The sequence below is a fragment of the Anarhichas minor genome, unplaced genomic scaffold, assembly GCF_050575085.1.
Source record: "Anarhichas minor isolate MPS153535 unplaced genomic scaffold, ASM5057508v1 ptg000016l, whole genome shotgun sequence".
In the NCBI taxonomy this organism is placed as follows: Eukaryota; Metazoa; Chordata; class Actinopteri; order Perciformes; family Anarhichadidae; genus Anarhichas; species Anarhichas minor.
In genome coordinates this window covers 4493199-4520545 of record NW_027466462.1, presented here as the reverse complement: position 1 = coordinate 4520545, position 27347 = coordinate 4493199, and the positions used below count along the sequence as shown (strand labels likewise).

General features: G+C 45.1%; 3 protein-coding genes and 1 long non-coding RNA gene across 6 annotated transcripts in view; 2 read left to right on the top strand and 2 right to left on the bottom strand.

Moving 5' to 3' along the window:
• LOC142950918 (uncharacterized) overlaps positions 1–22052 on the top strand; it is a 29026-nt gene extending 6974 nt beyond the window's left edge. Inside the window, exons 3-5 of one of the 2 annotated variants that reach the window (XR_012954533.1) lie at positions 7859–7983; positions 14321–14401; positions 21581–22052. This is a non-coding gene — a long non-coding RNA (uncharacterized LOC142950918). Of the gene's footprint in view, positions 1–7858; positions 7984–14320; positions 14402–15119; positions 15193–21580 lie in introns of those variants that run through there. The other variant, XR_012954532.1, reaches the window with a different exon arrangement.
• On the bottom strand, positions 816–11795 carry nat8l (N-acetyltransferase 8-like). The gene is made up of 3 exons (XM_076092598.1): positions 11492–11795; positions 10126–10290; positions 816–1183 (listed from the first exon to the last, which is right to left on the bottom strand). The coding sequence occupies exons 1-3, from the start codon at positions 11793–11795 to the stop codon at positions 816–818; spliced, it is 837 nt and encodes a 278-aa protein (XP_075948713.1).
• On the bottom strand, positions 19125–22924 carry nicol1 (NELL2 interacting cell ontogeny regulator 1). Of its 2 annotated transcripts, XM_076092599.1 has the most exons (4): positions 21917–22924; positions 21572–21704; positions 20930–21018; positions 19125–20132 (listed from the first exon to the last, which is right to left on the bottom strand). In XM_076092599.1, the coding sequence occupies exons 2-4, from the start codon at positions 21681–21683 to the stop codon at positions 20061–20063; spliced, it is 273 nt and encodes a 90-aa protein (XP_075948714.1). In that variant the 5' UTR covers positions 21684–21704; positions 21917–22924; the 3' UTR covers positions 19125–20060. The 2 variants fall into 2 exon arrangements, with proteins under 2 accessions (XP_075948714.1, XP_075948715.1); XM_076092600.1 differs by lacking the exon at positions 21917–22924 and having other exon boundaries at positions 21572–21889.
• On the top strand, positions 22412–27274 carry nelfa (negative elongation factor complex member A). The gene is made up of 11 exons (XM_076092596.1): positions 22412–22654; positions 23597–23768; positions 23945–24106; positions 24239–24328; positions 24479–24606; positions 24697–24766; positions 24852–24952; positions 25086–25194; positions 25331–25659; positions 25776–25875; positions 26444–27274. Exons 1-11 carry the CDS (start codon positions 22412–22414, stop codon positions 26626–26628), a joined length of 1689 nt encoding a protein of 562 aa, XP_075948711.1. The 3' UTR covers positions 26629–27274.
• The last annotated feature ends 73 nt before the right edge of the window (positions 27275–27347 follow it).

Genomic DNA, 27347 nt, shown 5'->3' with positions numbered 1-27347 from the left:
TATGGCGTCTTTGAGAGACGGGCTAAAAGCCAAATGACTCGGTTTGTGTGTGCGTGACCACGCTCTGTCCACAAATGCACACACAAAATGTCACATTGAAGAGCTTTTGTAAAAGAGAGTGTGTACCACAAGCTCCCCCCCCTCGCCACCACTTTTTCTTTTTGTGTGTTTTGCTCTCGAGGAAGCTGTAATTGCCCCTCCCAACCCCATCCATCGCTCCCCCCGTCCCCCCCAATGGCACAGAATGCAAATGTCTCAGTGCACTCCACAGCGCCACGCACGTCTGCTGCTGGGGAAGTTGAATGTGGAGAGGGAAGGGAGTGCTGGAGGTAATGGGGGAGGGGTAAAGAGGGCATTGTGGAGTAGTAATGAAGGGGAGTATTGATCAGTCACATGATCTTTAAACCGAAAAGGGGCAGGGAGGGTCCCCAGTTGGGGTGCCAGTCAGATGTCTTCTGTGAAAGACTTGTTTTTCCTCCCATAATTAAAAGGGAGTGGTAGAGGTACAAAAAAAATAGCTTAATAAAATAGAGGGAAAGAAACAAACTCTTATTTAAAATGTGAAAGTATAATACAAAAACAACAACAACAAAAGCCTAGTAGTGATGAAAACGTTAGTGACTTTAAAGATGAAGTAGTAGAAGTGTTAAGTAGTACTCAAAGGTATCTCTAATGACATAAAATAAATAAAAGCCGTCAGAGGAGAGGATGCAGTCGGGGCGCTCGGGTGAAGGAGGTTCGTTCTCTCTCTCTCTCTCTGTCCCTCTCTTTCTCCATCTCTCTCCATCTCTCTCTCTCTCTCTCCCTGTCAACTCTCACTCCTCACGGAGCTGCAGGCGGTAGCGGCTGTAGCGGATCTGGAAGAAGAGCCTCTCCAGCGGCGAGCGGCTCATCCCGGGGAGCCTGTAGTCCTCGCTCTGGCCCGTTAGGCGGAAGCCCAGCGACTCGTACAGCTTGTGGGCAGCCAACTTGACGGCCGTCGTGCCGAGGACCACGGCGGCGTAGTTGTTGCGCACGGCGAACTCCAGAACGCGCCGGCCCAGTGCCTTCGCGATGCCCTTGCCGCGGTATCGAGAGTCCACCGACATGCGCTGCAGCTCCACCGTGTTGTCGTCCTCGTGGCCCTGAGCCGCCACGATCCCCACCACGCGTCCGTCCAACACCGCCACCCAGAAACAGGAGCCTGGCAGAAACAAGACACAATACCTTTGATTAAATTAGGGTTAGTTTACATCACTTAAAGGCATAGTGCAAATATGAAGCTTAGCTTAGCACAAAGACTGGAAACATAGCCTGAATCTGCCCTGTGGCAACACAATCGGGCAATCAACTTTTTCAGCTTTCCAATGACGCAGTGAACCAATCTGTTGCTCGTGGTGTGAACGTAGCATTAGATGTGCTTTTAGATGGATTCCCCCAGGCTTTATGCTAAGCTAACCGGACCTGCTGTTGGCGGTAGTTACATTTCTACCAAAAAGTAAAAGGCCAGAAAGTGAATCGGCATATTTCCCAAAATGTCAGACTATTCCTTTAAGTTCTAAAGGTAAAGTTTGTTGAGTAGTTTCAGCACTACACTGGTTCAGTCTTGTTGAGATGAATGAACTATATGTAGAGGTGTTAAAGGTTACACTGACTCTCTATAGTGAAACATTTGGTACTTGCTGGAGAGAAATTCATGCCCTTACATAACGGGATCACACTCGGGTTATTCAACAAAATATGCATCATGATGGATGAAAGGGCAACAGTGGCTGAATGACCAGAAACTCAAAATGAACGTCTTGTGTTTCCATTAGCAGCATGTTGCATCGTGTCATAACGGCGAGAGGGGAGAGAGTAGAAGAAGAGATGCAGGGAGTAGATGAATGAGGAGGACGTAGACCAGTGTCTGACTGGTGCTTAATGGCATCAGCCACTCGCTGCTGATTAAAAGACACGACGGAGCGTCACTCAGGGCTCACGGAGTAGTGGAGCAGAGGTTTTGTTGGATTAGAAAAATAACTTTGCCATTTTTACAGCAGCTTGTAGGGACTTGTGTCCCAGAGTTGATGTATCAGACACTGGTCACACACACACACACAGACAAAGGTTAGACCAATGCAGATAAAAATGTCAGCAGACAATGCTCCTCCATCAGAGTACCGCTAAGAGCTCCAATATCAGCCCGCTTTTAGTATCGATCTACAGTTGTGCTGCAGGTTCTAAGCTCTTCATGACACACAGTGATTATGCTTGTGAATTATTTTTGCTTTTGAGTGGCGTTTTCAGCAGTTACGGTGTGTAACTCTAGATTTCTCTTATTTACTTAAAGCGTCTGTATTCCTTTTGTCAAACACATTTGAATTCTTTAATTCACAGTCCGTTGCGCTCGTTCACCGGGTGTTAAAAACCTGACACGTTGCTTCTGAAACCTGTTCTTTGAATCTTAATCAGGCAGTTTATAAAAGGAACATAATGCTTAGGTGCATGCACTTCCTTCATTTCCTGTACCGATCGTAATCTTTCAAGGAAAATGACCCTCTCAACTGTTTTTTTTAATTATGTAACTATGCTCAAACCGCCTCTCCATCAATGTCAGCAGTATTTATGGCATGTGTTGGCAGTGGTTACATGGTTTTGTACTAAAATGCCATCTGTTTGTTACAGATAAATCTCCCCGACTGGCAGCGACTGACCTGCGAACAGTAAAAACACAAACCTGTCTGTCCATGAGCTCTCAATCCTAAATCTCTCTCCCTGTCCTCCTTCCTCTCTCTCTCCTTGCCCCCTCTCTCCTCTATCTCTGCTGAATCTCCCACTCGTACACACACACACACACACACACACGACGTGAAGAACACACACACACCCTCAAATGGGCGGTGACGTTGACACGATGCCTCTGCTGGAGTCCCGTGTGTTCGGAGGGATCTGATGCCCCTGCAGGTCCGCGTTAAGCTCACGCCTGGAGGCTTCTGTTGCTGAATCAAACAACTGCACATGTAGGCTGCCGCGTCAACAGGAGAACCCCGAGTGCTGCCCCACCCTCATAGCTAGACGCGGGGGGGGGATTAAGAGATTCTCTGTACGACTCAGATTTAAGTGGTGTAACGCGGCCCTCGCTAATACGAAGGAATAATGTTTTATTATAGGCAGATGCTAAAGCTACAGTGTCAACTCCTGTAGCACTCTGCCGGCATTATTATGGTTCTGTGTGTGTGTGTTGGACTCGGAGGGGGGGGAAATACGTTTCCATAAAGCCATCCTGACCATCTGTCTGAACTGAGCCTGTGCCAGGAACGAGGACAGCAGAGGAAAGCACGCACACCAACCACCCCTCCGCCTGTCAGACTGTGTGTTACTGAACGCTGTGTGTCTCAGAAAACACTCTGACCACACGGGACAATGAGCTGCAGGGAGAGATTACATCTCCCCTTGACCCTCTGACTTTTCCTGTGAAAGCTAAGCAAGGTTTATTGACCTCTAAGCAGTGGAGAAATGGAAGCAACTAAAGGGAGAGAAAGTTAGGAGGAGGAGGCTCCACGAGACAGTTTATATGAGATTAAGAGGTTCTTGACTCTCATCAAGTCTACAGATCTGAAACGGTACGTTTGATCCAAAAAGGCTGACTTGGAAAATTGTTCTCACTCACTCTCACTCCTTCCTTTTTTCGGGCAAGGCCCTTAACTCTGAACCGTCTCAGTGAAGCTGTGTGCGATACTCTGGAATATGGAATGGATTAATTAAAGCTTTTTAGCCACGCTAGCGGCACGGCTCTGGGGATGGAAATGTCATTCAGACCGATTTATAAACTGGATTTCATTCCTGTTGTCCAGAGGATGAATCTAAATGTCTTCAGTGATCCCCGGATTTCTTTTCCTCTCGTGACACCAGCGGGTTGACATTGTGAAAAGTCTCATCAGCGATTGTATTGGATTGCCACGATACACAAACAGATATTATTACTTTCCATACAGATTCATCCTCAGTTCTGAATTTCAACTTTTATGATCAAAAACCTGCAAAACCAACGTGATTCCCATCAGCCTCAGCTGTACTTTGAGTTTAGTGTTTATCAGCAACTATTAAACTAAGACGGTGACCCTGGTAAACATGATATTTGCTAAATATCTACATTTTTATGTCACTTTGAGTAAGTTAGCATGCTGGTGTTAGCCGTTAGCTCAAAGCGGCGCTGTGCTACGTCCTCACAGATAACAGAGTGGGAAGATGAGGCTGTATTGTGCCTTTTTTATCTTTTTCGGGGGGAAAAGGAGAGTTGCCAAGTGAAGAGAATATTAAGATAAAAGTGTAAGAAAAAGAAAAAACTTTGACAAACTGACTTTTATATCTTTCTTCATACTACCTCTATCTCATTCCTAGTACTATTCCTACAAGTCATGAGGGAGACGCCGCTTCGTCCTTAGAGAGAGCGAATGAATACAACACTGTTTCCTAAATACATGTCCCTGTTGTGCTTCTCGAGCAAGTCACCGACCCTCCTGTTGCTCCAGCGCAGCAGCTCCTCGCTAAAGAGTAGAGCTTTAATATACTAACGTATACACAATGCGCCGCTCATGTTCTGGTGTGTGTTACTGAGGCTGGAAAAGAGCCATGAATGAGCTTACTCAGTCAGAGAAAGAGAGGAAAGAGGGACAGTGAAGAAGAAGAAGTCATTCATCTGTTCTGAGTGAGCAGAGGGAGGAGAGGGATCTGTGTTAACAGTAATAGCGATGAGCCTCCTGAAAGGATCCATTATTGCTGCTTGGCCATACTAACACGAGGGGGGGGGGGGGGGGGGACAGAAAATCTAGCATTATTACAGAGGGGGGATGGGACCTGAAGGATACAGATGATCTCAAGACGAGAAATACATCAAAGCGGAGAGAGAAGAGCAGCTCTCATTATTCTTAATGCGACAGATCTCATTTCTACTTCCCAGGGATGTTAATATGTCTTCCCTATATCGCACCCGTGCTCACAAACAGGAGCGCACACACACACACACAGGAATAGTTTTTATGGTGTCTAATAAGATTATTCTCTATTCCTTCAGATGAAACCTAGAGGGATAATTCATTCGATAAGCGTTCAGTCTAGACGCCGCCTCACTGGGCCGTCTGTGGGTTTAAGCCCCGACAAAAGCTCATAACTGGCTTCAATCTATCCTCTTGTGTTTTGCGTCTCTTGGGTGTGTGTTTTTAATAATTCAAACAGTCAATTTAGGGTCATTTTATATGTCGTCGTTGCGGGGCGCATGAAGCGCGCCGGTGATTTGTTTCAGTTGTGGCTCTGAGTCAAAAGCTGTTGCATCACTGCATGAATAATCTGACCCTGCCAGGCGTTACATGGCCACTAGGCATTGCTGCTAGTGTTGATATTTCCACCTAGTACACATGTGGTGCAACATCAGACGAGTAAAGCTTGATTTTCTATCCCAGAGATCACTTTTGACCACATATTTGGGTCTTGATTCACTAAATAGAAGTAAGGAGTAAAAAAAAAAAAAGGATCTACTACAAGAGAAAAGCATCAATTCAGATCTTTTTTCCGGCCTTGGCCCTATGCATCACATGGACCGTGCCTTGTTCCCTCCCATACAAACACACACACGGACACACCCCTCCTCCTCAGGTCAGAATGCATGCTGGGAGTATGGATTAGCCCGTCATGCGTAACCCGCGCATCAGCGGTTTTCTTCCTCCGTCACGGACGAATGAGGGTGAGAGGAGGGAGGTGACCGTCTCCGTGCAGACGTGCACGCAGACACGTAGCAGAATGAATAATTCATGTGTATCAAAGCGTTTACAGTCGAAGAAGCCTTTACCAGCAACTTGACCTTCAAGCTGAAGCATCGATGCATTGGCCTGTGTGCCGTCACACTTAACTCGTACAGCGTGTGCACCGTGCGTTGTTATGCTTCCATTAGCTGGGAGGAACTCATTATCTGACCCTTTACTGGTTTTACTGCCTTCCTGCCCATCAACGCGTCCACGCACCAACACCAACATCAACATGCAAAATGTGACTCTAACCTATTACGTCCAGACTCCCTGTGTAAATCAAGACCGAGCAGGTTTTGGCTTGAACTGCAGGAATCGTTTCTAATCCATAGAGGACACACACAAGTAATCCGGCTCGCTGATTGGTCCGTCACGGTAGTCAGAAAATGCACAATGCCGCAATTAATGACGCTGCCCGTTGATCTGCTCTTTCTGACGGGTGTCTTTGTTACGGTATTGATTTAAGCAGAACGAGAAAACAAAGGCGGAGGGATGTGACACTGCGATGCATTATTAATGATCGGCTCCACTTCGTCCAAAACGCTGAATAGACGAGAGAGGCACACGTGTTCGTGTTCTGGCAGCGGACCGCTAAAGTGATGGACTGGTGAGTTCTCCAGTTCCTCAGAATGTACAGACTGGGAACAGCCGACTCAACCAGTCACGTAAAAGACAACACGGCTAACTGTACAGGTGGGAGAGAGAAAGAAAGGGCTGTGGCTCAAACAGGAGGGAGGGAGGGATAGGAAAGGAAAGAAGGATGCCTTATTAATCTGAGGTGTTGAGGAGTCAGGAAATCCCTTTGTGTGTGTGCTAACCTGCAAACTGTTTGTCTCTTTCTTTATCACACACACACACGAAAATATATATATATATATACTGTATATGCCCTCGTTTTCTATCTGACACTCATCTCTTTCCCTCCCTCCACACATTTCCATCTCTCTGTCTCTGTCTCTCTCCCCTCATTCTCTCTCTCTCTGTCTGCCTCTCTCTGTCGTTCTAAAATAAGCACAGCAGGTACAGAGGTACAGAGGAAGCTGCTCGCTCCCCTGGAACAGAGCGAGCGCAAACTCATTCCACCCACCCACACACACACAAACACACACACACACACACACACACCCACACACACACAATGAGACTGGCCGGCAGGTTTGATAATGTCGCCTGCGTTGATGAGACCCTGCAGTGGTCGCGGCGCCTCATTAAACAGACAGTATTACTGAGTGGGTATCAAATCCGGGGAGGATTTGTCTCAGAGTCTGGTGTCGCCCTCATTAAATTACATTCACTTTTTAGGCACTAAGCTGCTTCAGAGTGACCTATGGTGACTGAGCCAGTGAAGAGTGTGAGGGAGGGAGGTGTGAACATGAGGGGAGACCTCCTCCTTAGCTGTTTTTAAATGCCTCAGGCCCTTATGGGCTGAAGTGATTGAGGGTTTTGGTAATGGTGGCTGTTACCCCGACATTCACTTCCTACGAGAGGGGCGAGCGGAGCCCTGTGAACACGGTTCGATGCGATGAGCGCTGACATGAACCAGGCCTCGTGACACAATGAGAAAGCCGCTGGTGCAGATGAACACGAGCGTAAAAGGTGCCGTAAGCGATCGCGTTCACAAAGCTGGAGTTTGTTTCTGTCGCCTGGAAAGTGTCTGAACCAGAGGCAGACTTCAATATTTCAGCTTCTTAGTGAGAGAACAACGTGAGCTTCTGTAGCCCAACACGTCTACAAAGTCAGCTCGCTCGTCCGCCCCGAGCTTCTTCAGATTAAAAACCCTAAATCATGTTTTTATCAGGACCGCTGACTCCAATCCTCCAGATGGGAGTCGAGCTTGGCACAAAGCCAAAGACCAGCATCTGATTTGGCTTTGTTTGCCACAGTTCGCACAGGCTGGTCAGCCGAAATTGTGACATTTAGTGTAATAAAATGAGATGTTCATGTTTGTCTGATAACATATCTATATGGATTAATAAATGTGTACATGTGTGGTCAGAGGCTCACAGATAAAATACGTCTTTGTGCTTTAGTTTCCTAAATAAGAAAACAGCCCTTCAGTTGAAAAGTATTTAATCTGTATTTACGGTTTCTTTCAGCCAATGCACTGTAGTTGTTGGAGGACATATCGACTGCCTGACTGAGTCATCGTTGGTTCATCTCCACCAAGGAAGGACAGCGAAAAGATGGATGGAAAGGAGGAGGAGTCAGAGTGTACAAAGAGGTTCGTGCCAGCAGATGTTGTGTTTTAATTGCATCAGTTTGAATTCGTCGAACACTTATTGAACTGTTGAATTTGAATAATGGACTTTTAGCAGTTAATAGTTTGAAACTGAGCTTTGAAAGTTAAATTCAATATGAATCAATTAAACCATTGCAGCGCCTGTTTTTGTTAAAGACACAAGCTTTATCTTTTCTTCAACAGCCATGTACATTTATGCTTCCAGCCATTGTTTGTTCAGTTTGCCTTACAGCCTCTCTGCCTACACACACACACACACACACACACACACACACACACACACACACACACACTTTATAATGTGGCAAATGACAGAGGTGACAGCTGGTCGTAAGTGGCAGCAGAGTGAGTGATCACAACACACACACACACACACACAGAGGAGGAGATAAGAGTATTGATCGGTGCAGTCGTTCCATGTGTGCAAGGATACGTGGCTCCAGTCAGCTCAGTTGGACCTCTTCTGTTACCAAAGCAGTCTGTGGTCAGTGTCCACTTATTAAACTAACGCTTATTCAATTCACATTTTGTTTAACCGTCAAACGTGTAAAGAGCGGCTACACAAGCATCCTCTCTTTCCCTCCCTGTCTATAAATCTCTCTTCCTCTCTGCATTTAAAGTAGCGTTTCCCTTTTATATCTGATGCTAGACGGTACGATATGAGACTGATTGTCCCACGCTCAGCTGTTTCCTATGAATCAGCCTTTTCTCTTTTTCTACTGCTAGCAAGCTAAAAGATGACAGGAGGATTTCCTGCTTCATTTTAAAGACCCCTTAGTTGTGTTTTCCTCTGACAAGCTTAAAGGCTCTGAAAGCTTTGGTTTCAAATACGTTTTTCTCTCTACTTTAAATATATATGATTACACAGTGTGTGTGACCTGCCGTCACGGCGTCGATGCACAAGCGTGTAGCGCCCACCCTCCGGTTCCCCCTCAGGTAAACACTGTCAGCACTTTTGACGTAGTTTGCAACGTTTACATTTGAGAAGAGCGCGGAGGAAAAACAACAATCTCAAATGAAAAAATAACCAAAACGGTTCTATTTTTGGGTAGAAAACCATGTGTTCGTGTGGGACCCCCCACCTCATGAAATACGAAGCTGATGGAGAAAATGTTTCAGGGCCTCGCACTCCAACGTGTACACAGTGCACTCATCACACACCACGATAAATGACCGTGACGTGAGCGATGCCTCTCCATCGGGACGGCGGGCCGGTGCCCAGGTGTCGGTCCCCCGGGGGCCCATTCAGTTTGCACGGATATAATCATTAGCATTGTCCAGGAGCGGTGGTGCCTGGCCCCCTCTAAACCATCTCGGCCATGCAGCAATAATGGGAATGCTAAATTGCAATTGTGTAGGCCAGTGGACTACCAGGCCAGAGGGCACAATGTCAGAGAAAGAGAGAGAGCGAGAGAGACAATGGGGGGAGGAATTGAGTGGCTTAACTAACACCTGCTTTTTATATTGGCCACGTGGTTTAGGTTAACATGTGTCCAAGAAGCTACGGGGCAGTGCGTCGTGTGGTTTTATGGTCAGAAGTCGCTCACGCCCAAAACTCGCCTCCTGGAGAGAACGAATAGTTTGAGATGACACCAGAGGTGGATTGATTTTTTTTTCCAATTAGAAGCTTCAGTGGAGGAAATGAGCCTTGCCGACACCGAGTGTACTGCAGAAAGTGTATCAGCAGTTTCCTCCGTGCGATCAATAGCCCTACGATGCAACCCCTCCTCCTCCTCCTCCTCCTCCTCCCTGCCCGTGACCAAGTGGAGCTCAGAGAGGATGCAAGTGGGGGAAGGAGAGGAGAAAGAGGCGGGGTGGAGGGTTGGAGGAGGAGGAAAGCAGAGAGAGGACCTGCATATTTGATGAGTTGCCTCTGGTTTGCCTGCTCTAGACTCAGCTACTTTTACTGTTTCAAGTAGCTGTAAGTCACATAGTTATTCGGGTGTTTTGTTGTCTTTTATCTTTTGAGCTGCAGCAAAGTTACAAGCGCTAACTTTGTTTTTACAGTGATTCCCTTTTAAAGTAAACACCGGTGGTGGAGCGTTGCCGACCGACAAACCAGACAGTTTATCTCTTTAGTCACACTACAGGGGAGAACAGCGACGCGTCTCTCCCTCGTCTTACCTGTGGGTGTCATGTAATAAGCCTCTATGTCAGCCATGTCCGTGTGCAGGGCACAGTCCAGATAGCTGTGGATAACTGTCCTGCTGTAGTAGAAGCGCGCGCCCATGAGAATGAGGGGCGCACAACAGGTCAGCGTGACGGATTTGGTCACGAAAAAGCACATTACTATGGAGAAATGGAAGAAAAATAAACGAAACCTGTCAGAAAAGAGAATCACATGTTTGATTTTGGCGGAATTTGACACCCACACAGACACAGAAATGAAAAAGAGGCAATATGACATTTGTAATGCATCAATAAGTGAAACAAAATCTGTGACAAACAAACTGTGAAGTAAGGCACATTAGTATAGCTGCAGGAACACAACATGTAGGAACTTTCACCAGAGAGTACACGTTAGAATAGAATTCATCAAAGCGTTAAGTGACATTAGTGTCATTAGGGGGATGTAACGCTGGGGGGCGCACAGTGGAACACACACACACAAGCAGGCTGGATGCTGCATAGCGTGTTGTTGCATGTGCATGCAATAACACAGTAGGCTCGTTAGTTTACTCCAGCGCGTGAGATACATCAGCCTGAAATGTAGAAGATGGAGACTTAAGACTCATTGAATATCATTTGTTGGGGGGGGGGGGGGGGGGGGTTACAGGCATGACTGTCGTGTTTTGGTCTTGCGGGCTAATTAACGCCAAATTAACCCAGTAAGCCGCTGTTTTTTAATGGCCAAAAGATCTCGAGCTTGTTAGATTTTCAACGTGCGGTGACGGCAACCGGTCACGATTACACGGTGGCTTTAATAATCTGCGCCGGACAACGTCAACAAAAGCCAAACGAGATCAGTGCATGACTGGCGCAGAGGCGGAGGGGTTGCGCGGAGGGGAGTGCTTTTTGGGTACGTGCGCGCAGTGGGCCAATCCTCACATTCATTCACTCGTTCATTCACGGCACACCGGCATGTCATCACATCATCAGCGCGGGGCCGCCGGTTATACACGTGCACCATGCGAGCTGGCCATGCCTTTTGTTGCACGATGAGCAACATGCCGGTGTGCGCCGGCAGATTGTTCAAAGTCACGGATTTCAACTTAACTTATGCGTCGCCTACAGGGCCGGATGGTGCAGAGACCCGTTGAATTTTATTTTGGTGGGATTTAAGACAAGTGCCTCAAATAAATCACATTGGAATGCAAACCATCAAATGAATGCGCAACAGAGACTCCTATAACAGCTCGTATATACATAATTCATGTTCGGGCTTATGTTGACGTTTTCTTCAGGGTTGGAAAAGTGGGTGTGAAAGCTATAACGTGGGAATAAATAAGCCGGTGTAGGATGCGCGATGCAAGGAGATGAGGGCACTTACCTGTCAGAAGAGCATATAAAAACTGGGTCTTGGGCTGCTGCCTGATCGCCCTAAACGCCGAATTGGGTATCCTCTCCATTATACCCTCGTAAAAGATGCGCCGCACCTCCTCCTGATCCCCGCAATCGAACTCGCGGATAAAAACCGCGTCTTTCCTCACATCCTTCGCCTCGGCTGCGTTCATAGCCGCGCTGGACGGAGGAGAGCTCCACATCATCGACTCTTTTTTGGTCCCAGGTATAGCATCGTGTTCGTCCGCAACAATTTTAGTCTCGCAAACCATTTTGGGAGACGAAAAATGCATGCAAACTGGCCGCAAAAACCACTACAGTTCGGGGAAGAAGAAACAATAAAAGTGGGGGAGAGTGTGGGAGTGAAAATGGATGATGCGTGAGATTGTCTTAAAAAACAGAGAAACGATGAAAGGGGGGGGTTAAGACGAAAGGGGGATGTTCTGCCGCAACCCTGAGCGTTTCTGACGACCAAGACTTGCCGGCGTGATTCAAGCCGTATTTATAAGCAGGCAGGGTTGGGTGGATTCAGGTTCAGGGGTTGGGGTGGTCCTCTCACGCCACAGATTGGTGGACGCGGTGCGCCGTTAAATGCTGATGGACGAGGGAGGAGGGAGAGACGGACACCGCCGCCCTCTCTCTCTCTCTCTCTCTCTCTCTCTGCATCTGAGCAGGCGTGATGCGTGCCCGGCGAAGTATAGTGCATTGTGAGGACGTGCAGCCCCACGAGAAGGGGGTGTGATGGCGAGATTTGCGTGGGGTGGTTGTTTCTGAAACAGGTTTGTCTCCATAGTGTCTTTCTAGTGAGGAGGATCCACCGGTTTGTTGAGGTATACCCAAGGACCCATGCACAAAGGCGCGCGCATGGTAAAGCGGGGGCGATGCGGGACGTCTAGAGTTTAGGAAACGTCCTCGCGCTGCTCATAATCATAATCGAAGCTTGTAATGTGGGTTTATAATTACATTTAAGGTTTGATTTTTTTGTTGCCTTGAGATGCGTCCCATCGATGCGCAGACTGAGACAATGAGTGGGTGGAAAAGATCCATACATCAAGATCCATACCCTGATATGAATCGACATTAAAACGACATTTGTTTTTGTTAAATTCAGCTGGTAGTTGCGCTAATGTCTGCGGGGCGCACCAGCCTCCTCTGCGTGTTGACTGACAGTCTCTGCTGCACTGCAGTGATTCCTCCGCGGCTTCCCTCCGCTTTGTCACCCTGCTGCCGTCCCACAGCAGTCTCCACATGGAGATTATATCTCGCCTTTTACTGCGCATCTTAAGCCCCCCCACATTTAGCCCATTTCTTCGGCGACCTGCACCGTTCACTGAGCTCCAGCGACGACAATATAGCGGCTTTTACGCGCGACCGTGGCGGCGATATGATGCTGCATCCGGCCCTTTGTTGTTCCCCCCCGACACTCCCTGTAATTCACCGCGACTGTTATCATACATTTAAGGTCTCATGAACAAAAGTGCAGCTATGATTTGTGACAGCTTCGATATAATGATGAGGCAACTGTTGACATTTACAGGTAATGACAATAGTTTCACCACCAGTCAAAGATGGTAATAATATACATATAAGGATGCAATGGTTAGACCATGTGTTCATATTAGTAACAAATACAATTCTTCCAATAACGTCTGCAGCCTCGTTATTACGCACTGCCACATGGTGAAATCCCTTCATCAATGTTATGCAATAAATATGTCATTGGCAGCGTAATTAAGAAAACAAGAGTTCATGTTTTAATATTAAGTCTGAAACATTTAAAAGCATATTTTGTGGTTCTTTGTGGAAGTGTGGAGCACCGAGCAGAGCCACAGTCGCATACATAGCCGAGCAGAACTAGTTTGAACCGGATCTTCTGAGGCAACCTGCTAGTGATAAGGCTGCATCCACCCCCACTCCCTCCTCCTTAAGGTGTCCGGGGGGGGAGGGGGAGGAGGAGGAGGAGGAGGTCAGGTGATAACCTGCAGAGTTAAAAAGTCATCACATACTCTGCTCAGCCCGGACATTTGCTCTGCAAAAATGCGTCGAAAAGATGGTTTTCTGCGCGTCAGCACCTGCTCTGCAGCGGATCTCACCATGCCGAGCAGTGGGAAGATGCTCCGGGAGCATGCGCAGTGTTCACTTTGTGATTGACTCCTGGCAGTGCAGCCTTCAGGTGCTGTCGGTAATGTCACAACCAAGAGAACACAAACGGCAAAGTTTTAAAAACATCTCATCTTCGAGGATGAAAAGCAAATAAGGGAAAACAATTATAGCTACCAATCCCCCAATTTACCAATAACACATAATAAAGAAAGTCATAGTATGTACCATGAATTAGAAGTGAAGACAAATTACACCAACGTTTATGTTCTTTCTTCACCCAAGAAATAAATGACACAACAGTCATGCGTAAATAGTCTAGAAGCCTTGTGTACTAGCAGCTCTTTGAGTATTTAATACTCGTTCATACTCTAGTTGCACAGTCATTATCATTCTTTGTTTGCTTTTCTCTTATAGAGCTGAATGACCAAATATCATGACAAACCCATCCAATAATCTGTGAAGATATTTCACTCTGGATCAAAACGTTGGACTGACATTAACCTCTCAGAGACACAATGTCTATTAATGAATAAACTACAAACTAATATGACCAAAAATACTGAATGTGCTTCTCAGTTATTCTCCACATGAACAGAGCCCCACATATTGTTCTAATAATCTTGAGCGTGACCTCTGAGCCCCCCCCCAAAGGTCATCATGCCACTGTTTACTCTCCTGCCTCTGCTCCTGCCGTGACCTCTCGAACCCTTTTCAGCGACTGGGCGGCCAGAGAGGACCCCGCTCCTCAGACGTTTCAGGCTTCGGCGTGTTTCCCACAGTGTGCGAGCTGCAGCAGGTTGGTTTCTTACTCCTCTCCTCTGTTTTAGCAGCCCTCTCAAGAGCCTTTTTCACACCCACATTTCATTGAGATATTGGTGATATCATGATATGATTATTGATCTGCAGCGCACACGGACAGACTATGAAACACGGGGCTCCGGACCCCCCTTTTCTAGCTATCCCAGCATCCCCACCCCCACCCCATCCACACGTTGCTCACGGTCATGTTGCATCTTGGTTTTTTTTGCAGGTCCACATGAACTCCAAACGTTTAGCTGTTGGTGGAAAACCAATCCTAAGCTTTAGTGTTTTGTTGTTGCCGGAGACCCACCTGCTTCAGCAGATCCATCCACATTCCTCTCAAAACATACGACATAAAAAATGACTGTAGCTGAGTTATTTTGCACTCAAGTATATTCGGATTTCTAATTTTAATGTAGCGACAAACTGATGTGAGAGGAAAAAACAATGACTTGACTTTAAAAGTTATGATTTCTGAATTTCAATGAGAATGTTGGTGCTTCAGAAGTAACGAGGCCAAAAATACCAGAAGATACCGTCTCTAATGCAAGATATATAGATATTACATTCATTAATACGTCTTTGGTTGGCCCCTCTAACAAATGAAAAAATCTTTTTGCCCCAAATTTAAAGAAATAAATCATTGATCTGCTTCCTCAAGGCAATAAGCTATTTAGTCTTTACTACTGAGATCTCTCTTCTTCCACATTTAGGCACAGATTCGGATGTGGAAGAGAGAAGAAGTGTGTGTGTGTGTGTGTGTGTGTGTGTGTGTGTGTGTGTGTGTGTGTGTGTGTGTGTGTGTGTGTGTGTGTGTGTGTGTGTGTGTGTGTGTGTGTGTGTGTGTGTGTGTGTGAGGTCTGTCTCCCTCTTGTGGTCGCAGGTCTGAAGCACAAAGCCACACTGGAACCTGAAGTGCTTTCTGACGAAATGGAGGCGTTAGATCTGAGGCCATATTCGTGAGGTGTTTTTCCACCACCAGTTATTCCACCAATAGGCTCTCTAGTTCACGGTTAATCATTTTTCTCTCGAGACCCACACATGAAGCAGCAACCCTGACTAATGGAAGGAACTCCCTTTGACCTCGTTGCGATGGATGATGTCAGCATCAAGACGTCTCATGAATACGGCCTGTTGTTGAGGGATGAGGAGTTTCTTGCCCTTAGGGTGGGAAAGGAGGTTTAACTCAGAGTTTAGATACAGGAAACATAAAAACACAATATGTGGAATAGTTTTAGGCACCACTACTGTTACTATCTGGCACAGGCTTCCTTTAATACTGTGATAATAAAGGAAGGGATTTTTTAGTGACTGATCCAAAAAGAGATTCGCCAAAGTGGTGTGTTCACAAAGCAATACAACCAGTTAAAGGCTTTATGAACAGCTGTTTACAACCAGTTATAGATGCACTAAAAGAAGTAGCAGCAGAAGTTTCATTAGTAATAATAAGTAATAATGACTTCTGCAGAAGCACTAAACTAAAAGAAACACAGTTCACCTCTTCGCCCTGAGCGTTGAGGCGAGACTGCTGTGGTTTTACACACGGAAGAGCGCCACAATATAAGTAAATTAAATTATTATAGAGGTATTACAGTATTTAGTTTACATGCAATACAACACAATGGCCCTATGACATACTTCACAATGATGTATTGGATTTATTAAACTGGATTCTCTTTAATTCTTGTAAAGTGAGATATTTGGGGGTTACTTTTACATTTAACATCAAAGTATTTATTTGTTTCCCTGTTAACCCAAGTGCACCAAATCTGATCAAAACACGCCCACACAGGCCAGTTTCCCCCCAAAACTTTACCTTTGAATAAATTCACTTTGAAGCTCCATACATAAGATCAAATATGTATTATCAAATATTACATTTCATTTATTTGTATGTATTTCTAAATTCTCTCTGTCTCTCTTTTGGGTACATTTGTTTCTGTATCAGTGGTCATGCGTTCTCTAACAGTGTCATGTAATCAGTTATCTATAGTGGACCAGCTAGAATATATTCACATGTATAATGAATGTATTATTATGCATCACTTATTCATGTTGCCCTGCTAACATTGGCAAATGGAGCTGCAGGGCATCGACACCAAGATGCGCTGAATATAAGCGGTTACACTACTCTTAAGTGTGTGTGTCTCACACACAGAGTTTAGATTATCTGGACATATTTAAAACAATAGCAGAATATTAACTGTGACTCCAGATGTTTGTCTAACTGCAATGAGACGCGTTTAAGACTCAGTACGAGTGCTCTGTTAATACATATACGAAGAAGACTGAGAATATTCACAGCTCAAGAAGTTCCTCAAACTCTGCAGGGGATTGAGTAAGATTTTGACAATTTCTGAATCATATACCGGTAAGTGCATGAATTAACATGCGCGTCAGGCGGTTCTGGCCTCCCATTAATTCCTGATAGTGGACATCCCCCAGGCCGACGTGTTGGTCTAATCATCAATCCAGTGGTGACTGAATCATGTGGGGTTTGTTTCAGTGTTATTTCCTCATCAGAGGCCACCAGCTGGTGAACAGCTTTATTTCTTTCACAGTTTCATCTCACACCAGCTGCTGGTCTTTGTTTTTTTTAGCATCTCGTTACGGTTGTTTTGCGATGACCGACCATGTTAAGACTAATCTCTGCTGCAATTTGCGTTATTTGCTCGTACTTTACGTTTGTTTTCCTTCACAGACCAAAAGACGGTCCGTGAATCAGTCTGCTGGCAGCAAAATCGAAATATCTTGACTGAAAGAAATAACCAGAGCTCGGGATCTGAGGTCCACTAATATCGGACAATATCAGGATGTCTGAGAAAATGCAGGTCTAGATGGCGGCCCTTGATTTTGCTAAACTCTCGCAGGTTGGTTGAGGTTAGGCATTGACCTCAAGCTGTTACGGTCGACATAGGACGTCTGGCATCGAGTCTCGGGTAACCATCTAGACATTATCCCGAAATGGATGTTACTTGAGCCATCAGTATGTTGGTCTCACATAGCCGGCTCCATCCCCATCTGCTCTGCTCTTCACTTTGAGGTCAGAAACAAGCATACAGAGAAGTCTAAACTGTTCAAAAGAGTTGGCTAATTGGTTGAAGTACAGGTAAAGGACAAATAGTTGCCTAAAGGTCATCAATAAACAGTTCAGTTCGTTAAAGATCCTCATGAAGAGGTCAAATAGTTAACAAAAACTCAAAATATTGTATAAATGGCTTGGGGGGCTTGCCTTCTGCGCTGCCAAATAAGTCCCACAGTCGGGTGAGGCGAGCAAACTTTAGCGGCAACTGTCAAAGTGAGATAAAAGGGGAAGAAAATATTGAGGATTTTGCTCGCTTGCCCCCCACCAGAGAATTTCAAACAGCTGGAACGATTCAGTGAGCTTCTCCAGGAGCAGATGAAAGGAAAGTGGAAAGGCGTCCGTAGAGAGAAGGAGCCAGCGAGTGGGTGAGTGAGTGAGTGAGTGAGTGGGAGAGGGAGTGAGGGAGTGAGGGAGGAAGAAAGTGGAGGCTGCTTGACAACAAGGATTCTTCAGAGTGATTCAGCGTATACTTGGTGTCCCGGCCTACTCAACCCTCTCCGTCACTCCTTAAAACCAGTAGAAGTCTTGTAGGGTTAAAGCTGCCTCAGCAACGGTACTGTAGTGTCCCGTGTAATCAGGTTGCTTGTGCACTGCGGTGCAGTTTGAGGGGCTTTGCCTCTCTAGCTCTGGCAGTACACGGTGGTGCCTCTGGGGCTGAGATCCCTGCCAGGTCACTGCCTCAGCTTTGTTACAGTATTTCACCCCATCTGCATTTACAGCCACGGGGGAAGTTAGGAGTGTGGAGAGTGCTGCATTGCTGCGACACAGCTGGCGGCATGCCTTTACTTTGAGCTCCTCCTGCTGGTGTAGATACGGGTATTGCAGGTTTTTTATCCCCCCCCCCCCCCCCCATGCTGTAATCCCTGTTGTAAATAAATAAAAGCTGTGTGTGTGTGTGGAAGGGGGTGAGGTCAGCTAAAACAGCAAGACCTTGAAGCATCACTTATGTGACTTGCAGCACACACACACACACTCTGCAGGCGAGCTCCTTCAATGAATAAACTGTGTTATTCAAGGTGTTGCTCTTACAGAGTGTTGGACACATATTAAACATAATCTGTGACAAATATTAACAGAAGAGGAGCCCTACTATTTGAGTACATAACCTGCTTTCATTCCCAAATTGATTGTGAACTCTTTAAATAACACTTTTAGTGTACTAAGGTGTTGTTTTCCTCGTCAATTAATCCGTCAGATTAGTTTATTGGATGAATCTTTTAGTATCGAATGTCAAGAAAGAGAAAAATGTCAATGTGACAGTTATATGGTTTTAATAAATTGTGTTTGTGTGTATGGATGCAGGTCACGGGAAAATAAGATTCATAACAGTGAATGAAAGAAGTAGAGCTGGAGACATTTAACAGAAAATTAAGCGACAACTATTTAATTAAACATTAAACTAAATATCTTTGGGTTTTAGACTGTTTATCTATTTTATGGAACAAGCAATTAAATGGATGAATCAAGAAGAATATGCAAATTAATCTGTAGCTGCTACGCCGGTAACTTAAGCTGTGAGATCCAGCAGACCGACGTAAACACTGAATGAATTTATTAATTCGTGTCCGTATTAACGTTCACACAAACCCTGATCTGTGAGAATGATCCCAGCCAGAGAAATAAATAACAACAGTGCAGATCATTCCTTGTTTTTATTGATAGGTACAACATTAAGACAATCGTTTGGGGTGTTGTGTGACATATTGTTAACAAAGAACACTGTTCATGAACGAGCAACAATAAGACGATTATTATTTCTATCTCTATGTCCCCTGCTGCAGCCAGCACTCCTCTGTTCCCCCTTCGGCTCATTCGATACTAAATCGTTCATCTATCTTCTTGCATACGCCTCCGTCAGACAGATAAGACCTGCGTACATTTACAGAATCTATACATACAATCTACATTAACAGTAGGTGAACAAAAAGTGCTGTAAATTCATGCTACAGTGCTGCGCTAAATCAAGATCTACACGTATGCTTTATCTGCCTTAAAAGAAAACTTTTAAAATATTGTTTGAATTTCTTTCTGCTGATTTGTTTACAAAAACAAAATCTTTACGGTTATCACAAAGAAAATAACTTTCTTTAATAAGTTACCCAACACTTTTTTTTTTCTTTTTTTTGGGGGGAAAAGAAGCCTGAAAATCAGTTAAACTATTATTATTATTATTGAAATATTTTGAGCAGGGACATAAATCCCATGTGATGCTACAGTTTGATGTGTGTAATCGTTGTAAACATTAATCTCATACAACCAGGACATGTATCGATGCATTCTACTGTATCTACATTATACAGTCAAATACTAAAAAGTACAAAAAATAGTTTATGCTTAAAATAGGAGACGGATGAGAAGTGACCCGACTCCCCGCGGCGATGAAAACAATCAAACATCAGTGGTATAAAAGTCGTCCCGAATAAGGCTAAAACAACAATCATCTGATGCATGACTTCAAACCAAAGCGTCACTCAGCAGTGATATGAGAGAAAGTAAAATAAAGTGCCTATTGCGTGAATAAGTTAAGATGGAGTAGAGCTTTGGATCGGGGTTCTGTGTCGGGGTGTGATCAGCGCAGTGAGTTGGTGGGCATACAGTCACACAGAGCCCTCCTCTCGGCCCTCAGCACCAGCGTCTCCGTCTGCAACAACAACAACAACAACAACATGTCACTGCACGCAAACACAAGCTCAACTCAACGCTGTAGTTTCTACTTTTCAGTCTCTTTTACAGTTTCAGTTTGATTCATTGACTAAAAGACCAATAAACTACGTCTGAGATGATCGTAAGGTTAACCTGAACCTCTCTGGTGCTTACAAGCTGCTCACAAGTAACACAGCAGACACTACTCAAGGCTGCTTTTTTGGGGTAATACAATTATTTAGCTGTTTTTATTTGCAGATAATTCAAATCTGATCGTCAGTGAAAGATGATGCAGTAAAATACAGTGCTCTTAGTGGTAAAGACAGCAATAAAACATTATTTATTGACTTTAAGGGTGCATTGTTGACATTGAAACTACATTTTTTTTTATGTAATATAATAATAATAATCAACAAAGTATCAGGTCTCTATTTCGGAAATAAATTTCTATCACGATTAGTGGGTTAGTCCATGACAATGGAGACACTTATGTTGCTTTTTTTGTTATTAATTTATTATTTGCTAGATACATTTATATACATAAAGACAATAACACTTTTTATACTTGTTAATACTTCCTTGTGAAACCTCCCACATAAGATCACATTAAATACCATGGATGTAAAACGACTCCAATAACCAGCCATCATCTTAAAAACCAATGATCATTATCGTAGACGTATTGTTCTATGAAACACTCGTCGGCTGGTGAATCATAAGCGTTTAACACGTAAGCCTTGGAGGTGAAAAATCTCTCCAACTGAACCATGAGAAGGAGAAGAAGACGTCGCCTACCCTGGCATCGAGGTTGAACGCGGTCTTCTTTAGATCTTGCAGTGCCCTCTGCATAAACTCAAATGCATGACAGTCCACGCATGGGCGACCTGGAAATAAAGAGGAAAGAACTCAGAAATAAAGACACTCACATCAGGGCATTAAGTCAGTGACATGTTGAATACGTTGCTTTAATTTCTAAAAGCATTATTGTGTCATTTCTCTTTAGAAAATGTGCAAAGTCTTGCTTTAAGGAGCTATTTATGTAGATTTGTATTCATTTGAACTAGGGAGATCTACTAATATGTCATATTTCCATCTTGATAAAAGTAAATAAAACTGTCCCAGGGCTTTTTTTTCTCATGACAAAAGGGTCAAATATCCAATCATCACCAATGGTGGCTGCAATACCAAATCATACGGATTTGTCCTTTACTCCTTTACATTGTTTGAACCCAGTGGAGATGATAAAATGGGTCGCACAGCAGCAGAGCGGGCCCATTTTCATGTTGTGATGCATACACCAGTTAGGGTGACCTACAATTTCCACTATCTCTGTGGGGACCTGCTATCATTAGACTAGGAACACATCTCTGTGGCAGAACAAAACCTGCACTGAGCATGCAAAATAAATATCCAAATGTCACATTTAAATCCACCTACTTTCTGCAGGGATGACAGTCCCAGCGTCCTGATCCGCATCAGCTGCACGGAGACAGAGGAGCTGCACCGCCAGAAGGAGCACCGCTGCCTGGAGATATCCACCGGACGCCATGGTGGAGATGCGGTCAATTACCTTTTAGGAATTAGAAACAAAATGTGCGGATGTGTGTTTAAACACAACAACGGAAAAATGTCCTAGTCGACCGCAAATTTAAAGGAATAACAGAATCCCACAGGCTTTGTTCAGAAAACACTCCTGTTTTTGTTAAATATATGTATTTAATTTACAAATATTATTTAAGGAGCAGAATTATTGTTTATTTTACAAGCTGCATGTCAACCTACCGTGAATCGGTCGATGATATTTTGCCGTACGCGCAGATCAGCGCAAGATGCCCACCTAGGATTGTTTAATGTAGTGTAAGGCAGTGCGCATGCGTGTGGCTCGTGTAATATTTGCCTTCGGGGACCAGAGTCAAGACTTCCGGTTTAAACGTTCAAAATAAAGGCCTTGGCAAAAGTGAAACTACAACAGACTGTATGGATTTGTAACCAGCTTATTATCAAATGTGGGAAGTAAATAAGTACATTTAATTAAGTGCTGTACTTTGCTTTTGTCAGTTAATTTACCCACACAGTTACATTTGTAAAGTAAAATTCACCCTTCTTTCACTTTATTAAAAAAAACATACAACATATGGACAAACAAAACATCAAATGTGAATTATACCTATTTTTTATTTATTTTTTCATTTTATTATGGTTCAATGTTTTCAAATGACCCCGACCTTCTGCGTACTGGGCGGGGTCCTGACTGTTGTCTTTAGGTAGCCCGTTAAAATGCCCGAACTAAAAAAAACTTCTTTTTCCAAGATGGCGTCGATGAAGAACAGCGACACGGGACTGTGGCTTCACAACAAATTGGGATCCACGGACGAGCTGTGGACGCCTCCCAGCATCGCTTCCCTCCTCACCGTGTCGGTGATAGACAACATACGGCTGTGCTTCTCCAGCTTATCGCCGCCGGTGAAGCTGAAGCTGCTGCTCGGGATGCTGCATCTCCCCCGGCGGACCGTTGACGAGGTGGGTTAGCTTAGCTGTTAGCACGACAGCTAAAGAAGGCTAATACCTCAAATACAAGAAACACAAAGCCGCTGTTATTCCTGCGACTGGTTCTGACTTTTTTTTACCTCGGTTTCTGGAGAACAGCATCTATACGATTAATATATATATATGTAGCTACACGACTAACTACTCGACGTTAACACACAGACGTTTTCTCAGCGGTAGTGTGCACCGGGAAACATTAGCCTCTAGGTTCTCCCGCAGACATTATGGTGGGATGGGCACAGCAGAGCTAGCTGACTGAGCTGGAGGGCGGTACCATCATATCTAAAACCCGTCATAATGCACAACTGCTCCCAGTAGAATACACAACATCTGTGCAGTATAAATACACTGTGCAACACAACAATTACTCTGTATGTAGATATCAGGATTATCTTAATATTCATGCATATTCAGTTTGTTATAAACAAACAAAAGACATGCCTCTTCAAGAGTATCTGCTCTGAGATGTTATTAGTCTGTAATTAGTTAAAGCAGTAGAACCTCGTAATTACAAGTAAAAGCTCTGCACAGTGTTACACAGAAATGTATGTATATTAATAATAAAGATAAAAGTTATATATTTTATGTATTACTGATTATTTACTGTGTTGTAGCTGCTCAAAGTGGAGCTAATTTAAACTACTTGACATTAGGGCAGCAACAAATAGTTGTTTTCATTGTTGATTATTATGCTAATTAGTCTCTTCACTATTAAACCTTAAATGTCCATCACAGAGATGAAGGTGACACCTTCAAATTGCAAACAACTGAACCTAAAGATGAAAAATATTAAAATAAAAAAAGCAAATGGGACAAACATAGTTAGTTAAACAGTAATAAGTTGTTCTCAGGCAGCATAAGGCGTTCTTCTCTTAAAGTGGTTTCACTAACACCGTCGTCGTCGTCTCTCCCCAGATGAAGGAGGCCCTTTCGGAGATCATCCAGCTGGCTACGGTGGATTCAGAGCCGTGGGTGCTGATGGTTGCCGACATCCTCAAGTCCTTCCCAGAGACCGGCTCTCTCAATCTGGACCTGGAGGAGCAGAATCCAAATGTGCAGGATATTCTTGGAGAGCTCAGGGAGAAAGGTAGGGGAATGTGTCGCTGTGGTGCATATCAGCATATCCACAAAAAAATTTCCCTCACATTAAATATATGCATGTCTGGTTGTGAAGTGAGTGTTAAAGCAACCACAGACCATATGACTTACTCTGTAGTAATCTGTCCTGTGGTAAATAGCCGGTTAATCTCTTCCCTTCCTCAGTGGGCGAGTGCGAGGCCTCTGCCATGCTTCCTCTGGAGTGCCAGTACCTGAACAAGAGTGCGTTAACCACTCTGGTGGGACCCCTCACACCCCCCGTCAAACATTTCCAGCTGAAGAGGAAGCCCAAGAGTGCAACCCTCAGAGCAGAGCTGCTGCAGAAATGTAAGTTACTAGAAACTTCAATTACTTCAAAAGTTTTACTCTCCCATGGAGGTAGTTGAGTTTCCCCTCAAAGTAAAATTCAAGAATCTTCAATTGTGCATTATTTTTTAAATCTTTTCTTCTTTTTTCCAGCCACAGAGACGGCCCAGCAGCTAAAAAAGACAGCTGGAGTGCCTTTTCACGCCAAAGGGAGAGGATTGGTCAAAAAGATTGACACTACTAGTGAGTTAAAGATGCATCCCACACATCTGCTCTTTCAGTGCTTTTAATAAGTACCTTCATAAACATCACTTGTTCCAGCTGTGACCAGGAAACCTTGTATTCTGACTTGTGTCACCATTGCTGATATGCGTGTCAATATTTGCATCACAGCTCCTCTCAAGGGGATTCCCAAGGCCCCGTTCCGCAGTCCCACTGCCCCCAGTATATTCAGCCCCCCCTGTAACCGCACGCCTATCGCCCCAGCACGGACGCCCCTGCGTAAAGAGAGGGGAGTCAAGGTAATGTCAGATTTTAAAAAACAATTTCACAGTTATTTATATAATTGATGTGCTTGTGGTTTGAATTTTTCTTTTTGTTGTCCTTTTCAGCTTTTAGATATTTCCGAGCTGGATATGGTCGGAGCTGGAAGAGAGGCTAAGAGGAGAAGAAAGACTTTGGGTAATTACATTTCCATCCCTCCATCCACCCAAGTGTTAGAGCTCCACCATGTATGAGTGTGTGTTAATGTTTTCTTCTGCTTTAGAAACGGAGGCTGTCGAGAAAGCAGCCAAAGAAGAAGCGGCAGCAGCAGCGGTGGTGGAGAACACAACACCCGACTACGCCGCCGGCCTCGTCTCTGCACAGGTGCTTGACTCCACGTGTTAACGTCGCTCAAACGTCCTGGATTTCTCCTGTTTCCTCTCATATCGCCCTCTCTCGCTGTCCCACTCGGCTTCTCTCTGGGTCTATCGTAACAAATGCTGTTTTGGTTTTTCAGAAACTCGGGCCGTTGAACGAGAATCCTCTGCCGTCGACGAGCTACCTCCCCGCCACACCCAGCATGGTCCCCTCCTCCTCTTACATTCCCAGCTCCGAGGCCCAGCCAGGTTAGACAAAACCACAAAGCTTTGTATTGTTGGCTGGCATGCAGCATGCACTTATTAGTTCAAGCAGGCAGAGAGAACGTCAGCAGAGCCTCATGTCAAACTCACAAGGTCTTTTCTTCACCAACCTCCTCTGAAGCCAACGCCGGTGGTTCTGGACGGGACACGCTGCAGTCGGCTCGCCAACCGGAGGAGTCGGCGACGGCGGGCGCCGGCGCCACCGCCACCTTACCGGGCCAGTACAAACAGAGAACGCCCATGTACAACGCAGGCAACACGGCCAACCCCGCAACCCCCACGTCCCCCAGCACGCCGGTCTCCACCCCGGCCACCAACGGGCCCCCAGCAGCTGCGACGGCCAGCCAGCCGGAGACCCCCACCCAGCCTCCCAGCACACCTCAGACCCCCACCACGACACCCACCCCTATGCCGCCACAGGCCCAGCCCAAAAAGAATCTGTCACTCACGGTAAGATGGAAACAGAGAGCGTTTAAGCGCCTCCTCAGTATTACTGAATCTGTATGTAAGCTCCTCAGTGGTCCTCTCAGCCAGCTAAATTCTGTGCCGCTGTTTCTGCTCCTCAGAGAGACCAGATGTACGCGGCCCAGGAGATGTTCAAGACGGCCAACAAGGTCACCAGACCAGAGAAGGCCCTGATCCTGGGCTTCATGGCTGGATCCAGAGGTACGTCAGTAATCTCACTAGAAGAAGAAACGCCTTTTTCTGTCCCAGTAAACCTGATCTGACTGATTGTCAAAATGTGCACGCATAAGTAATCTATCTTGTCCCTAGGGACGTTAATAATTAACCGTTTAACCGAGAAATCTTGAAAATGAAGAAAAACTGAGCGAAACTCAGGAGCAGCTAGTCGGCGCTGGTCCACCTTAAAGTTCAGTCCACCTTAAGTGAGCCTGAGCTAACCGCTACGTGGGTTTAATCTGTTTGTGCGTCGATTGTCGGTGCAGTTGGGCAGCTTGTCAGGCGTTACAACCACATCCCCCTGCATGCAACACACTAATCCTCCAGGTTAACGGTTAACTATCTGTTTGTTCACCAGGGGCAATAACCGTAGGAAATGCAGGTATCTAAATTCCCAGCATTCAAGCAGTCTGTCGAGGAGTTCAATAATTTTATTTAAATAATAACCATTAGCATAAATACTCAACACAGTCATATAATTAAAGGAGGTGTCCCCGATGGTCCCTGAGCACAAACCCGGTCGGCCCAATAACAACCGCATCCTGTCTTGCAGAGAACCCGTGCCCGGAGCAGGGGGACATCATCCAGATCAAGCTGAGCGAGCACACGGAGGTCCTGCCCAAAGCCGACGGCACCGGCAGCACCACCATGCTGGTGGACACCGTCTTCGAAATGAACTACTCCACGGGACAGTGGACCCGCCTCAAGAAATACAAACCCATCACCAACACCTCCTGAGGCGCTTCACTTTCTCAAAGAATGAATCTCACACACACACACACACACACACAGAATTTCTTATCCACTTCAAAGAAACCATGTTTACACGCTTACAAGTATTTGCATTCACATTTGGGCCAAATCGAGCACCCGGCGGTCGAGAAGTCGTCAAGGAGAGAACGATCCTCCCTGTTCCTGCACCGCCAAACTGCAGGAGTCTTTGAAGAATAGCTCTGTACTTTCTGTTCCGTTGTTTCCCTTTTTTGTTGTTTCAGTTTTTAGGTCACCTCCGGCCCCCGAGTTACGCTGCGGTCAGAGATTCATACGAGTCCGATCAGAGGAGTTATTCTCACGGCAGCCACCTTCTAGCATTTGTGCGCTCGAGCTACGAGCATGTCTAAAGAGGAGACGGGCTGTCTGTAGATTTCTGTATGAACGTCACATTCGCAGTATATCTTCTACCCTTCAGAACAGAATGAGGGTTTGTGACATTAACAAAAAGAACAATAATGTCAACATAGAGTTGACCAGAAAATGAAGAAGAAGAAGAAGAGCTGAGTTATCAATGCTGACAAGTTCTGTTTGGAGCCTTCTGGTGGATGTTTTCATCCTTTTTTTTTTTTTTTTCAAAGAAGGGAAGAAAATAAAGTGACAACAGATTCCAGTGAGATGTTTCTGTCTTTTAGAGGTTTTATCCGTATTTCCTGTTTGTGTGCCCCTTCACACACACACACTGT

Bases quoted from the DNA above. Each gene is read 5' to 3' on its own strand.
- nat8l (XM_076092598.1), bottom strand. From the start codon at position 11,795: ATGCATTTTTCGTCTCCCAAAATGGTTTGCGAGACTAAAATTGTTGCG. The intron at 10,291-11,491 runs GTAAGTGCCCTC...ATTTCTCCATAG, and splicing joins TTTATATGCTCTTCTGACAG to TAATGTGCTTTTTCGTGACC. The intron at 1,184-10,125 runs GTAAGACGAGGG...TGTTTCTGCCAG, and splicing joins TTATTACATGACACCCACAG to GCTCCTGTTTCTGGGTGGCG.
- nelfa (XM_076092596.1), top strand. From the start codon at position 22,412: ATGCCCGAACTAAAAAAAACTTCTTTTTCCAAGATGGCGTCGATGAAG. The intron at 24,767-24,851 runs GTAATTACATTT...CTTCTGCTTTAG, and splicing joins GAGGAGAAGAAAGACTTTGG to AAACGGAGGCTGTCGAGAAA. The intron at 24,953-25,085 runs GTGCTTGACTCC...TTGGTTTTTCAG, and splicing joins CCGGCCTCGTCTCTGCACAG to AAACTCGGGCCGTTGAACGA.
- nicol1 (XM_076092599.1), bottom strand. From the start codon at position 21,683: ATGGCGTCCGGTGGATATCTCCAGGCAGCGGTGCTCCTTCTGGCGGTG. The intron at 21,019-21,571 runs GTAGGTGGATTT...CTTTATTTCCAG, and splicing joins GACTGTCATCCCTGCAGAAA to GTCGCCCATGCGTGGACTGT. The intron at 20,133-20,929 runs GTAGGCGACGTC...TTGTTGTTGCAG, and splicing joins CGTTCAACCTCGATGCCAGG to ACGGAGACGCTGGTGCTGAG.